General features: G+C 36.4%; 1 protein-coding gene across 1 annotated transcript; it reads left to right on the top strand.

The window, feature by feature from the left end:
• Nucleotides 1–317: 317 nt before the first annotated feature.
• LOC133533298 (protein phosphatase PTC7 homolog) lies at nt 318–14,954 on the top strand. The gene is made up of 5 exons (XM_061872264.1): nt 318–763; nt 1,110–1,289; nt 3,084–3,282; nt 12,442–12,701; nt 13,465–14,954. Exons 1-5 carry the CDS (start codon nt 535–537, stop codon nt 13,512–13,514), a joined length of 918 nt encoding a protein of 305 aa, XP_061728248.1. The 5' UTR covers nt 318–534; the 3' UTR covers nt 13,515–14,954.
• Nucleotides 14,955–15,824: the final 870 nt, after the last annotated feature.

Raw genomic sequence — 15,824 nt, 5'->3', positions numbered from 1 at the left:
TATAAAGGAGAAACTGTATTAGAATGGTAACTGTGAACTTTCCTTATTTCATATGACGCAGGCTGTTTATCTGTGGATGTAAGAAAAAGACAAAAGGGGTTAAATGCTGTCAAAAGTATTTGTGTGAATCTAAAATAAACTCTAATTTGCATAAAAATAGAGTCGAAATTCAATCTGGGTTTAATGCATTTATTTGCTTTGTGTGCAATTGAGAATATTACTTCTATCTCCTTTTTTCCTCAAAGCTTTTTGCATGGCGAGAGAGGATGGCAAATATTGTCAGATTTGGATAGTCGCAGTACCCCAGCATAATATCACGACGCACGCACCTAATTTCAGTCTGTGTGTCGAGTGGTTGGTTATGGTTGTTGGGTCACAAGACTAGTAATAGGAAATAAATTATTTTATTATTGTTTAAATCGAGTAGTGCTACTATTATTGCGTGTCTCTCCATAAAACCCTTCATAACCATGGTGTCATTGATACCAGATGTTTGTTTGTGAATGACGAGTCAAAGTGCAAAACAACTAATGAATGATGCAGTCTATTTTCTGGACAGGCAGAGTGCTATCACGTGCTATAAGGAATGGGATTTCAAACCTATCCAGCTCTGCTGAATTAAACGTTTCTAGTAAGAAACATCCATATTTAGTATCAGTAGTGTGTGGTTTCCCCAAAGACATTGTCAATGGAAGAACTCGTAAAGGGCAATTTGGGGACGACGCATGGTTCTCTACCCAGTTCAACAATGCGGACGTTATTGGTGAGTTGATATTGTTTTTGTTTTTATTCAATTTTAAATGTTATTTTCAAGTGTCAATTTAACTACAAAAAATAGCGTGGTATTTGCGTGAATGCTGTTTGTTATCTTGCCTATTTTGTGTTTGTCTAACATGGTTAGCTGTTGTGATTAAGTCTATATATTATATATTTAATTTTCATAACTATAAAAACTGAACAACTCAATAGTATAGACACATTTGATTAAACATTTGACATGCAAATATGTCCCTATTTACTCCAAGGTCTTACCTTAATTGCACTAAAGTTACCATCATGAGCTCACTAAATTACGTTTTATAGGTTATTTTATTGTTGTACTCTTACAGGAGTGGCAGACGGTGTGGGGGGATGGCGTGCTTACGGAATTGATCCCGGGGAATTCTCCTCCTATTTAATGAAGACATGCGAGAGACTGGTCCAAATGGGCCATTTTAAGTTGTCTGAGCCTGCTGACCTCCTAGCCAAGTCATATTATGAGCTACTTGAACACAAGAAGCCTATACTAGGTAAGTTTTACTTTAGGTCCAAAGTCCAAGTTGATGATTAAATGAGTAATATGAGGACTAACTAAACATCCAGTTAAAGTGGGTACAAAGTGCATATTCCAGATGCAGTGGATGGTGGATGTCAAACTTATTTACACATTTTTTGCCTTATTGCAGTGGAGTAAGGTTCTAAGTTGTGAACATATCTATGATGACATTTGTACTTTAATGAGCATAAATTGATCATTATTCCTGTTTAAAAAACTCAATTTGTACCACTACACGCATGTACAAATACCTAGTGTTGAAGGTTTTGATTTCATTCGTTTTTTATTAAGGAAAATATGTCCAGTAAACTTGTTTACCCTTTGCTTAAGAAATGTTTCCTTGTAGTGTGCATGTCCATGCTAAATGTGCAATTTATTATGTCAATGATTACCTATCACACTCATAATGATGCATTAAGTGCAATGTCTTTTTTATGCTTGTTCCTTCCTGATACAGTCAGCAGCAGAGTTTATAACATTTCCAGGGGTGTATGGACAGCAACAAAAATACAATGCAATGCATTGCTCATTGCACCCACATTCGAGGATTTCTGTTTTGCCCTATGGTTGACTGGTAGAGAATCCCTAATGGCATTAAATCCGCCATTTGTACTTATTTTTATTGTGCAATAAAGTTTAAATAAATAAATGCAACATACCATTACATTTTCCAAAATATAATGAGATGTTCACATATTTTTGATTTTTTTGCTTTATCTGGCAGCTGGATTAAATGTCACACAAATTTTCAATACTCTGTAAACCATTCCTATCTAAAGCAGAATGAAATTATGCTAAGGTCCACCTGTGATAATGATAAACAAATAAATGTGTGTTGGAATGAGTTCCTATTTCCTGATAAAGTTAAGTGTCAATAATTGAAATTAAATTCCTTTTTTAAGCAACTTTTGCACGACAATGTGGACAAAAAAGTCCATTTCTAAATATTTTTTTTCATGTTTGTCATTATGACTGATTAGTCTTAGTCTTATGCTGTTTGAGGATCGTTCCAAGCTAACTCTGAATGGCATTTGCAATACTGCCAATACCAAAGTGTGGTAATGTCATCATTAATGTCAAATTTCTATGAAAAAATGTACAATGATACTACCTCACTTTCTTTTGTTGCAATCAGTGCAAAGGGAGGCAAGACGGATTCTACAGGCTTATTGCTTTTTCTTTATCATTAGGCTGTAGGGCTCAAATTTAGCTTTTCCTATTCGCTGCCCTATTGTTTACTTGAGTTCATTCTTCCTTCAATAAGAAAGCTTCCCTTTACTTACACTTTACACTACACTGTGTTTTCCGTTAACTTCAAGGGTGCATTTCTGAGCTTAAATGTAAGTAACTTTCTTAAAAACACTGGTATTCAAATTAACTCAATATCAGAGATAAACAATAATTTATTTTTATCTTATAAGCGACGACTATGCCTTACGAGCGTATACACTTGCCTTAGGGCTTGTTTACATTTTGATTAGTATTTAGTACGTAAGTACTATCTCGGACAATTGATGTTCGAAATTACATTGATATGTCGCAGTTTTCAATTGTTTGGTTGAATTAAATGCAATGCCCCTGTTACAACAACATTATATGCAACATTTTATTACTTACTTTCCTAACTAACTATGCCATTTACTTTCCTACGTACTTACGCATACCCCGGAGTTAACGGAATTCAATAAAAACACCATACACCATGTATACAGAACATTAATCACTTTATACAAAATAAAACTGATAGATACTATTTTTGTCGATACAGGCAGCAGCACAGCTTGTGTAATGATCCTGGACAGGACTGAGAGTGTGATGCGCGCGGCCAACATCGGCGACAGCGGCTACATGGTGGTGCGCGGCGGCCGCGTCGTGCATCGCTCACATGAGCAGCAGCACTACTTCAACACACCCTACCAGCTCAGCCTGCCGCCACCAGGCCACGACAGGAACGTGCTCAGTGACAGGTAAGATCGCCACAGCGGTTAACTTGTTCGCACGAGCAGTGGCATTATTTGAACACGCCATACTATAGCTCAGCCTGCCGCCACAGGGCCACGACAGGATCCATGCTGCTCAGTGACAGGTAATATCGCGCAACAGTGCCCAGCGGGCGGGTCATGTACAGCTCTCGCAAGCTTCTACACTGCTTCAACACGCCCTACCAGCTCAGCCTGCCGCCGCCGGGCCAGGACAGGAACCTGCTAAGCAACATGTAATACTACCACAGCAGCTACCTCCTCGCGCGAGGCGGGCGCTCTGTGCATTGCTTGTTTCAACACGCTATAACAGCTCAGCCGGGTGAGCCGGGCCACTACAGGTTTGTGCTCAGCGAAAGGTAATACTTCGACACAATAGCTAATGGAAGGCAACTGTAAAAATTAAATTGCCAATGATGGCAAAGGCTAAATTTGTATGGCGAGAAGTCGTTTGACGAAAATGAATAATTATTTCACCAGAATTTCTGAAAAACCTGAGCATTAAAAAGTTGTGGATTAAAGTTATAGGGAAAGATTGTGCCTAAGAAAAATTCCGAAGGTTTCCTTACATCCATAGTAAGGACCTTCCATATTTTTTCTCCGTCTCTCTTTGTATATTCTGTAACAACGCCATCTTCAATTAACTGTTTACCGATTACTCGTGCACGCCGACCGCGCTGCATCGAAAAAAATAATTAAAAAGAAACAGAATTTCTATATTTAAACTCATAAATGTACAGATAGATAGACTTGTGCAAGACAGGGGCAAAATAATTTATACCACAGTATTACCATTGTATTTTATGAGATTATGACTGTTTAACCCTGCAAACACGACGACCAGTCTGGCCTAGTGGGTAGTGACCCTGCCTATGAAGCTGATGGTCCCGGGTTCAAATCCTGGTAAGGGCATTTATTTGTGTGATGAGCACGGATATTTGTTCCTGAGTCTTGGGTGTTTTCTATGTATTTAAGTATTTATACATATTTATATATTATATATATCGTTGTCTGAGTACCCACAACACAAGCCTTCTTGAGCTTACTGTGGGGCTTAGTCAATTTGTGTAATAATGTCTTATAATATTTATTTATTTATTTATTTATTTAAACAATACATTAGTGCATCAAATGATTGATATATATCATTCAATGCAACTACACTTTTATTATGAGATTTATGAGGATTACATTTTATTGAACATTTCGATAATTTTATTAATTCTATATTGTATTGAAACTATATCTTAAGCTTCGTCACGAATGCGGATTACCTGTCCGATTTGATTGAAAGTGGTGTTGATATACTAGATATTAAATTTACAGACGGTTGAAAAAAAAGGTCCATAGCATGGAAAATGAATTCATAAATAACTATGGAAAACTAGCTTCTTCCCGTGACTTCTTCTGCGTAATGATTTCCGTGATGAAAACTGTCCTACATCCTTTTCAGGACTCAAATTAACTGCGTACAAAATTTCATCTAAGTCAGTCTCGCGTTTTAAGCATGAAGTTGTAACAGACAGGCAGAGTGAGCATTTATGTATGTGGTCGGAGTGACAGTATCTGTCTCTTTCAATCGCGAGGGTATAAAAGTGGCATCTGCTTTGTCACGCCCTTCGATCGTCTATTAGCATAGTTTTCGCTCGAATCGTTGAAATTGTGACAATAGCGACCTTCGTATTTCGATGTTATGCCGCCCTGCCGGATACTCTTGAATACATGGAAATGCTGAGCACGCGGTTTGCCCCACTTTCAGTTCTGTTGTGATGTTTCTCATACAATCCCTCGTATTACAACTTGTGCATTTGAGAAAGCCGGTTTGTTGTTTGTTGCTTTATAAGTAATGAATAACTGACGTAATTGACATCACTTGGGAGCATGATGCTATCAATAACTTTATTTTTATTTAAAAAAAGGCTAGGAACTATATGAATGTGCTGCGTCTGCTGGATAACCATTTATAGCACATTAATATGATAAAATCAAAACATTATAATTACTGTTATTTATCATATGCGCTTGAGACTATTAGATCAATTAATTATGTCGCTGTGTTGTTATCATTATGGCTGTTAAAAGTAAAGCAAAAGGTTATAAGATAAATGTGTAAACATCAGTCAAGGTTTTGTATCATTTGCGTAATGAGATGCTGAAAACGCTTTCAACAATCAAACAATCGCGAAGTCATATTTAATCCTAATTGAAACTAAGCAAATTACCGAATACTTGGAAATTGATGTTAATGTACCTAGGTGGCGCTGTACCGCTCCGTGAATTATTATCTACAGTCGAATGCTGGGGTACGGTTATTTCTTAGACAGTATTATACAATAAATACAACGTACAGTCAAATTTCTACGCCACTTCGTACCTGAGAACCGACAAAGAAAATAGTAAATCAAAATTTCGTTATCTGCCTCTATCACTCCTGCCTATTCAAGCATCACAGTGGCAGATAATATGAAAGCTGTTAGGGGTCTTTATAGGTATTATTGGCAGGCAGTGTACATAAGTTTACAGTTTCACTTACGGCACGTTAATAGGATAGGTATATCCAAATGCTCCAAGCATCTTAAGATCATAAAAGTCAAGCGCGGACAGTTTTCTGGTTATTCGTTACGATGGTTAACGTAACGTGATAAGTTCGACCAATGTTCAATTAATTAATATAATTAATTGTGTTACTGAAGTAGAGTGCAAGCATCAATGTGTGAGCGTGGAGTATATTATCTAATAGCTTTACAAAAGGAGATACACTATATGTAAAGCAAAGTTAGCACACGGTTTTGAACGCAAACTATAGATATATATGATGATTATTAAAGGATATCACTTGTTGTTTTATCCGCAACTTTTTTTTAAATAACTAAATATTGTAGGGACATTATTTAAATTGACTAAGTCCCAGGTAAGCCAAGAAGGCTTGTGTTGTGGGTACTCAAACAACGATATATATAATATACAAATACTTAAATACATAGAAAACATCCATGACTCGGGAACAAATATCTGTTCTCATCACAATGCCCTTACTGGGATTTGAACCCAGAACCATGGGGTTCATAGGCAGGGTCACTACCCACTAGGCCAGACCGCTCGTCTAACTATTCTGCTGTACATATTTCGAAATTCGTATTAGAAACCTACCCTTTGGCAATAAAGTTAAATATAGGCTCATAGGCTCTGCTAAACGTCTTGCCAAATGGAAAGCAGATGTTGATATAACTTTTTAAGTATATGGTAATTTTCTCTGACGCAAAGATCAGACGAGAATATATAAATAACAATCGCTTTGCAAATCCGTGTACCTACCTAAATAAAAAAATGAGGAAAACGGTGCCAAAGTATAAGTTTATATTAAGAATAAGATGAATATATCTGACATTCAAGATTTTTGACCTGTATGTATACGCACTGTTTGATCATGTAGCACGAATACAGTTTTAAAGCAGCACTTTGTTTAGTATGAAAAAAACTAGTAATGCGGGTCTTAGACATTAGGCGGATCCACACAGAGCGAGCATACGCGCGAGGCAATTTCCTCGTGCACAAAACGTGCGCGCCGCCTATTGATAGAAGATGCAACTATTTTATCAAAAATATAGACATTAATATATCTTCTAGACATAATATTACGTATGTTAATCTTAGTCGTGTTTTATATCCCAGATATTAAAATAACTCAATCGACCAATTTGCTACCCGATCATCCTACTAGGTTGGTCGCATCAATTTCTTATCACACAAATTTGAAAAAACAAGTATTCGCTATGTGCAGGGCTGACACGCAACCTAGCGTCCGCAAGTCTAGGGGAAAACGTCAATTCACTCAATCTTATAAAACTACTCCAAAACTAAAAACTACTGAATGGATCTTCATACCACATTCATCTATTAATAGAGTGATTATTGAGGAAGGCTTCGGTATATAACTTGTTAAGGTTTTGTGTAAATTGGTTTAAATATAACGATGGTGTCGGAAAAAATCACGCTGACTAGGAGCTTTAATCGGAAACGCTGCCTAATCCGTTTTAGCTATAAGATACAATGTATGGTGGTTGTCTCTCATTCATAGATCTAAAAAAAAGTCCGCGATGTTAAATGTTCAAATAACAAAAGAGTGATCTTGTTAATATTGTTTCGAGCGGGTCCAGGGAGTAGTAGCGAAACACCTTATGTGTGATAGATATAAGAACGTATATTCTGTAAAAGCCTGCCTATATATACACAATGGTTGCGCTGACACAAGCAATATGCGTTTATGTTGCAGTAAACCAGTGTGTTACTGCTAAACATTAAAAGTGGCTAATTGCCATATTACAATGTCTATCTTTTAAGGATAACTTACTATACCTACCTATTCTTAACTTCTAGAAAAAGTTCACGTAATATGTGGCATTTGCAAAGCTATTTACACGGATACAGTATTCATAATTATCAAATTAAATACGTTAGTTATATTAAGCATTTCATACAGATTACAATGGTCCCTTACACCATACAATTTAAATGAATATTTCAGGAGTAATCGTAAATTAAAGTTCCATTGCGAGCTATATAACTTGTACGAAATGTTAAAGACGCTATCCGCAGTTATTTCTAATTTTTACCACCTTATGCGCTGGGATCGCTTAACTTAACCCCCACCATGTACTTCGCACGGTCCCAATAGAGATTTCGGGCTCTATACTCAGGTTGGTTCAAATTCAAATGACTAACCAGCAATATGCAGTACTTACAGTAAATATTTATAATTTAATACGTTTTAAGCTAGTTATTTGTTCTTAAATTGGTTTACGATTGGTATAATGTCGTGAATATATTCACTATTCATTCTTGGAATTTGAAATGCATCTATCTAAAATATATGTTGTTTTGGAATTGTGCCAGATAACACGAAAATGTTATCTAATTATGGAACCGGGGCATATTTTAACAAATAACGATAAAGCATAATCACCTAGAGCAAGATTTAATTTTATCTAATACTGATCAGTATCAATATTAGATCTTATCTTACCTAAGAATCTATTTTAATTTCACACTTTCTTAGGGGTGGTACACGAATGGTGACAGAAGGAACCTTGGCTTCTGCTGTCTGTCAGAGTAAGCGTAAATGTGTGTATGTATCTCAAGTTTTCTGGATTGTAATGAAATTTAACGGCCATATGAGGGTAATTTTACCACATGCTTATTGTATTTTTTTCTAAACAAAACCATATCTATTTTAGCTTATTTTAGTAATATAATAATATATTTCGTATGTATATAAACAAAAACTATTGCCGTTTTAGAATAATAGGCTAATATAATAATAATAGGATTAGAAATGCTTAGTCTCACTATGCTTGGTTGGTTTACTTTCCTTGTTTACCTACGCTTCATGTGTAGGTATGTCCTCGTATGCCACGACAAGGTTAAGCAAATTTCAGTAACAAGCATAACGGCGGTTATTATAGCTCATTTTTCAGACAACCTTACCAAACATGTAAGTACTAACTATTTGTACACGAAGAAGCAACAGCGTGCTAAAACGTCCGTAATACATTGCGCGAGCATTATAAAATGAGTCTTGAGAGGACGGATTTATATTAACAAAATGTATTATTCAGGGGATAAGTCACTACCCTTGGAAGACCTACACTGCTATAATCTCCATAATCCGAGTATCTAATCCCTACTTAATACGTATTATAAATGCGAAAGTAACTGTGTGTCACTTATTCACGCTGAACAAATTAAGGAGAAATTTGGTATGTAGATATTTCGAATCCCGGGGCCTTCCCCGGTCCTATGTTGTTAGATAGGAGAGTTTTCATCATTGAAATTATAGAAAGATAAAAAGTAAGCGTAGAGTGTTCACTCCATACATCAGTAGTGGTACCAAAACGCTTATTGTTTTCGTAGTCGATATCTAGCATCGAATAGCGGAATTATCAGCACCGCTACAAGTAGCGGTCAAGACACTAGATGTCTCAGGTGTCGCGAGTCACGACTGACGAAAAGAAGAAGTTGAAAATAGAGTTCCCGTTAATCCGCTTATAATATTAGCTAAAAATTATTGAGCATTAGTCTTTTCATTCGTCGCAACATCTATTGTCAAGTAGCGGTGCTGATTATTCCGCTACTCGATGCTAGATGTCGACAACGAAAATAATAAGCATTATGTATCGAGTGAGCGCTCTTTACTTCTTATTTTTCTATGCCGAAATCATCCCTTAAGAGGCTGTCAACCCCCAATGTCCTTGAAATTGATGTTACTTAAACAGTTTTTTAAGAAAGACTATTTGTTTTAGTCAAGTAAGAAAAATATATGTTCATATTAATTATATTTCAAAGACCGTGGTTGTACTCGATACATGATTGAACGAAATCGGCTCGATAGAAAATAATTGCAAAGATTGGTCTTAAAATCACAATTAAACGGTTCTATGTCTTTATTCTTTTGACTTATGGGTCTGCAATTAAAGTCACAATTTCAAAACATTTATATCTAAACCGTGGTTGAGTAAAATATTACACTAATAATCCACTTTTTTTTATTTAAATATTTTTCTTATTATTCCCTTGCCCAGGCCCAGTAACATGCGACAGGGCTATCTCATTTACTCCGATAGAAATAGACAGTGTGCGCGCTTTAGGTATTGACAGCCTCTTAAAGTGTTTGAACAGGGGGTGAAATTTTGCTATTAAATATATAGGCTATGCAAATACTATTGATTCGCTAAGCTAGTATAGGTACAGGCCAGAAACATGTTAAAAGTCTGGTTATTAGAGTATGCGTGTATATATGTATAACAGAAGATTAGGTGCCTATTTTTTGCCGATAGATTAGTACTTTGATAAGAAAGCGATATAATTGTTCAATCTGTAAAGAAGATTATTAGTATCTATCTGTACGCAATCTTACACATGCCTATAGCGATCAATTACACCGTAAATATGTATTTGTTTTTCAGTCTACAAGCTAACCGATTATTTATTGATAAACAACCCCAAGCGCCGCGCCGCTTGGTAAAACATCTACATACATTGTAATCTTTATCTGAGGACAAAGAAACTCAACATTGTCAATTAGCTAAATGTTCGCATTCGGCATCAGAAGTCATGTGCCCATTCCACAATCGTGTTGTTGTATTTCGACTTCTAATATTAGAATTTTTAGTTCCCTGGACATTTGCCAATTCAGAACTCACGTGATAAGTTTAAAAGTTTATGTAATATGTACATAATCCCATGACTTGTTTTGTTTACATCTGGTAGGATGCATCATACGGGGGACCACGTGTTATTCAATTCAACTCATGTGCTTGTAATTGCATCCCGTGGTTTTCTTGCGCGCGTAGTCTAAATGTGTTCGGTGATGATGCGAAGTTCGGAATGGTAATCTTCATGCATTTCGTATTCAATGTAACCGTAAACGAGCTCGTGACTGAATGTTATGTGAAGGTATGATTGTGGAAAACATTTATTTTTAAAGAATTTGTACCTTGTCTAGATAAAAAAAAATCGGACAAGTGCGAGTCCGACTCACCCACCGAGGGTTCCGTACTTCTAATATTTGTTCTTATAGCGGCAACAGAAATACATCATCTGTGAAAATTTCAACTGTCTAGCTATCACGGTTCATGAGATACGGCCTAGTGACAGACGGACGGACGGACGGACAGCGGAGTCTTAGTAATAGGGTCTCGTTTTACCCTTTGGGTACGGAACCCTAAAAAGGGGCCAGTTTTGTTTACCATCCTGGTTGCTATCACGTTTATGGACAGCCAGTGGTGGTATGTGATCATTGTAGCCGTTGGACGCCTGCAATGTCAAGTGGTATCAAATGCACGGTGATCAAAATCAAATGAACCTGCAAAGTGGACTTATACATAGTTACATTTATTTATTATAATTATTATATACACTGTCAACATTGGTTAAAAATACAATTATGATCAAAATTAAATATGTACAATTATGTCAATAGGTATATACAATTTCAATTATCAATTCGAAAATTAATACAGTAGTAAATGAAGTCAGTCAAATTATAAATTACAATAAATTAAAAAAATAAATAAAAAAAACAACATAAAAAAAAACTATAAATGTAATTATGTCAAGACAAATGATATGGTGTTTTTAGGGACTCTTACTCATCAAAGAAGTCATTTATGGTGTAATAAGCCTTCATCAAGCAATACATTTTAAACTTGTTTATAAATTGACGTTCCGTGTTAACGTTTCTAATTGCCTCAGGAATCTTATTAAAAACTTTAGCGTCCATATGCGCGGGGACAGCCAGCCCAGGTTTCCTCCTTGCGGAGTTACTCCTTGCTGTGGGGAACTCATCTGGGTTCCTTCTCACGTACGTACACTATGTCACAAACATTTGCTTATCCTAACTACACGCATCTTAATCATGACAATAGGTATCTACACATTTATATAGTCTTATTATAATGATATAAGTAAAAAAATTGTATACATATTTATGTGAATCTGACTGCTAACCAAACGCTATAATTTTGCATTTGTACAGTTTCCGCCAGACTGGATAGTTCAAACAGGTTTTTATTCCAGGTGGATTAAACCAGTTCTTCCTAGTGTCTGTAGAGGAAGTCAGGCTCAATTTGGCACAGAGGGTTTTAACTCTCTTAAATTGCCTTGTGGTCTGGGCCCATAAATGTCCTATTTATTTCTACCTTTGATTTACGAGCGACGACCTATACATATGTTGTGTATATAGGTATAAATAGCAGTTGAATTAAAACATGATTCATGAGTTCGTATATTTGTGAACATAGTGCGGGCACCCTGAATAGGCGAGCTAAATAAATGTAACATTTTATGACTAGCCGCAATGTTTTCTGAACCAAATAATAAACGCTGCTTTTATGATGACTTCGTTTATATGGTCATCTTTAAGTAGGTATAGGATCGTAAGAGGGAGAATCTGCGACGAATCTGGACACTAACATACATAATATATCCCCAACAACCGCAGCATTTCGGGGGACAGCGTGCACTCTTTAGACCTGCTTTTTATTTAGTTTTTAGCATAATTTATTCTGATTACAATCCGATCCAAAACTTTGTATTTTTTAGTTTTATCAATTTTTGACTCCATAAATGAGGAACCATCTGTCTTTCTAGCCCAGAGTCAGCGGACACGTCAGAATTCGCCGTCGAATGCGGCGACGTGATCCTCGTCGCCACCGACGGCGTGTTCGACAACGTGCCCGAGCCAGTCCTGCTCGCCGAGATGCGACGGGCGAAAACACTCGCTGGCGACTCGCCGCGTCTGCAGGCTGTGGCTAACTCTATTGCGTGGATGGCCAGGAATCTGTCCTTTGACGGTTGCTACATGTCGCCCTTCGCTAAGAGCGCTAGGCAGAATGGAATTGATGCTATCGGTGAGTGTTTATAATTTTTTCTACCAACGAGACTGCACCAGACTACGACTAGCTTCATTCATCCGATGGCTACGAAGCTGTCCATTTAACTTCAACTTCAAAATTTTATTTGCTAAGGTTTTCATATACCTATCGCTCGTCGTAAAGAGCGCTAAACAGAAAAAACACTGCACGTTTTTGTTAAATAATCTTGAGCATACGTGCCTTCACTTTGTAAACGGAAATATCATTGTTTTCCGCTGCTTAAAAATCAATTTTGAGACCTGTCATTTTTTTGTTACAAATTGACGTTTTTGAACAGGAACGCCTGCACTGCAAGCAACGTTCTGTTCATCGGTCAACTCAAATGGCGACCAAAGTCAATTCAATAACGTTTTTTACGCATGTGCAAAAAAAAGTATTTTCTCGGTTTTATGGGTTATTAATTTTATTTATTCTCAAAAGCTGATGTAGTTTTGCAAACCGCAGATATGTATTTGTAAAAAATTAGCGTAGCTTTGTGAATATTGAACTGAGTCTCTGATCAACCACTAAGATAAGATAAGATTTATTGTTTAACCGTGTACAAAGATCTTGACAATAATACAATTAAGAATCAACAATTTATCCATCACGGACGTACAACATAATTATAACTAACCTATAACTTTGAGGATACTATCAGTTGCATATATCGCAACGCTTTGGTTTAGACTTTTAGTAGTTTTTGTTTAAATTATTTTGGAATGTAGGTCCTTAATTACCTGTATTTTCTCTTTTGCAGGGGGCAAACCAGACGACATAACGGTGCTACTGGCGATCGTAGCCCTATGAAAATGTCCTCAGTCGATTTAGGCACTTATTCTTTTCTAAACATATTACGAAATTAGTAGGTATATAGTTATTTAAACAACGACACCAAAAATTCAACATTTTTCTAAACTTGTAACGTATTTGTGCAGGCATGTCTATTCAGCATTATAGGGTGGATTTCCGTGTGGTTTCAAGGCTTGGATGAACCTAAAACCATCTAAAGCAAACACGAGAGGGAAGAATTATAACTCATAAGACCTCAAAAGAACTAATGTCTTATTCGATCACAATTTATTCCCACTTGTCATGCTTTTACAGTAACTGCTGATGTGCCGTCGGAAAAATTCCAAAATGGCGATATTTCCACATGGAAAACTTTCGAAAAATTCTCATAATTTTGTATGAGGAATGTAACTTTCCATTTCCGAAATGGAAACTTTCGGTATCTCTATGAAATTTTCGAGAACTTCCAACTTTTTAGAAAGTTTCTGCAAATTTCACATCTGTAACTGTAACATTTATTGATGATGTTGACCAAGCAGTTGAACTACTCTTTAATCCCCCGATTAGGTAAAATTTAGAAGTGTCTTGTATTTGAATATTCCGTAGAAAATTGCTGAACCGGCTCACGCCGAGACATGTTCTTCTTGATGACTATGTAAAATTTCGTTGACTCTACTTAAACAATGACAGCCTTGAACACTAGTCACATTATGGTGATATTGAGTTGTGTGTGTAAGGAACTGTCATTTTCTTTGATCGCTAAAGAAAATTGATTGTTTCATCTTGTGTGCTTGAAACAAGCAATGCAGTGTGGCGGGTAATGATAACAATGTTGTCGAGATTCTTCACCACTTTTTATAATTTGTTTATTTTGATTATTGTCTTTGATGCCTGTGATAGCGCATCGTGACGTGGGAAACGATAGCACTGAATCATGAGTGAATGTGTGAATGAAGACTGAGATAGTTTTACGATCCTTGTTATTACTGTAGAATTTAAAGGTTAGCCATCAACCGAACACAGCTATCGGTTCTGTTTTTTTACTTTATATGTTTAGTACTGTGTAAATTAAGTATTACCAGAGTCCTAATTTCTGATTATAATTAACTCGGATGCAAACGAAACAAGTTGCATTTGTAAATATTTTCAAATTTTGCTAAAGAATTTCTCGACATCATTAACTATGTGAACTGTGAAAATGTTTTTTTCTTGATATGGAGTTATATGAATGTTTATGTACAGGTTAATTGGTCAATACAAGTAACTAGTAACAATTTGAGGGGACACCGATAATAAGCTTCTAATGTTATCAATTGTTGCTATTTAATTCATTCGTGTACATGTGACATCAATTGTAAAACCATTTTAATTTCATACTCGTTTTTACACAAATCCATTTGAAATGTTCATTCCGAATAATCCGAATGTGTGAAAAAATAAAATAATGTAAATTTAAAAGTTTTTTAGTATCTACCCTACCGAAAAAATATCTTCGGATAGAAGGTCAAAGGAAATACTTTTAATTCTAATAATCCTCTTAAGTATAAAACAATGTCAAATAGACAAAAGTACCTATCTACGTGACTCGACCTGGTCATTCGGCCAATAGTACCAGATATAAACACCATAGATTCAGCCAATCTTAGCAATGTTTTGTATGTTACTTTATCAGTGTCCTAATGACCGAATTTAGATACTTTACATATACACTTTTTTCAGCTTTCTAGTACCTACTAACAAAGATACATTGATTAAGTTGTGTAAAATCAAAGACTAATTTCCGTGCTTCGAATTTGACAGGAGACGAGAGATGGCGCTGTACATCTCCATACAATCAAAGAGCATATAATCACTACGTCATACAATTTCCGGACTCTGATCGTCAAAAGTTGACGTTTGACAATTCGGTGACCGCAAAACATATGGCGCAATACAGCGCCATCCTGTTTTGGATGTCAAACGGAGGGGTTCGTTTTTTTCTTAGACATTACCTCTCTATCTCAATTCTCTTTGCTACTGACGATCACTGAGCTAAGACGCGGATAAAGTCGAACATGGAGAAACTAATGGGCCTAAAGGCCGGAGCATACCGGCTGCGTGTGCGTAGACATGCACGTGAGCGTGTGCAAAAATGTTGGAGACGCGCAAGCACACGTCACGTAAGCGATGTGCCGTCTATTATACGTGATCAAATTGTATATCACAACGATCACGTGCATCCGATGTGCACAGGCCTTAAAGAGATTCTAGAGATAGCTGACAATGGAAACGGAACTCGGACAAACAAAGGTGCATATTTGCACCAGTAGGAAAATAAACAGACACAAA

This window comes from Cydia pomonella, unplaced genomic scaffold (genome assembly GCF_033807575.1).
Source record: "Cydia pomonella isolate Wapato2018A unplaced genomic scaffold, ilCydPomo1 PGA_scaffold_148, whole genome shotgun sequence".
Classification (NCBI taxonomy): domain Eukaryota; kingdom Metazoa; phylum Arthropoda; class Insecta; order Lepidoptera; family Tortricidae; genus Cydia; species Cydia pomonella.
This window is presented reverse-complemented; position numbering and strand designations above follow the sequence as displayed.

What these genes read in the sequence shown, in the direction of transcription:
- LOC133533298 (XM_061872264.1), top strand. Translation starts at nt 535, where the DNA reads ATGATGCAGTCTATTTTCTGGACAGGCAGAGTGCTATCACGTGCTATA. An exon ending in CAACAATGCGGACGTTATTG is followed by an intron (nt 764 to 1,109) that starts GTGAGTTGATAT and finishes GTACTCTTACAG; the next exon opens with GAGTGGCAGACGGTGTGGGG. An exon ending in GAATGGAATTGATGCTATCG is followed by an intron (nt 12,702 to 13,464) that starts GTGAGTGTTTAT and finishes TCTCTTTTGCAG; the next exon opens with GGGGCAAACCAGACGACATA.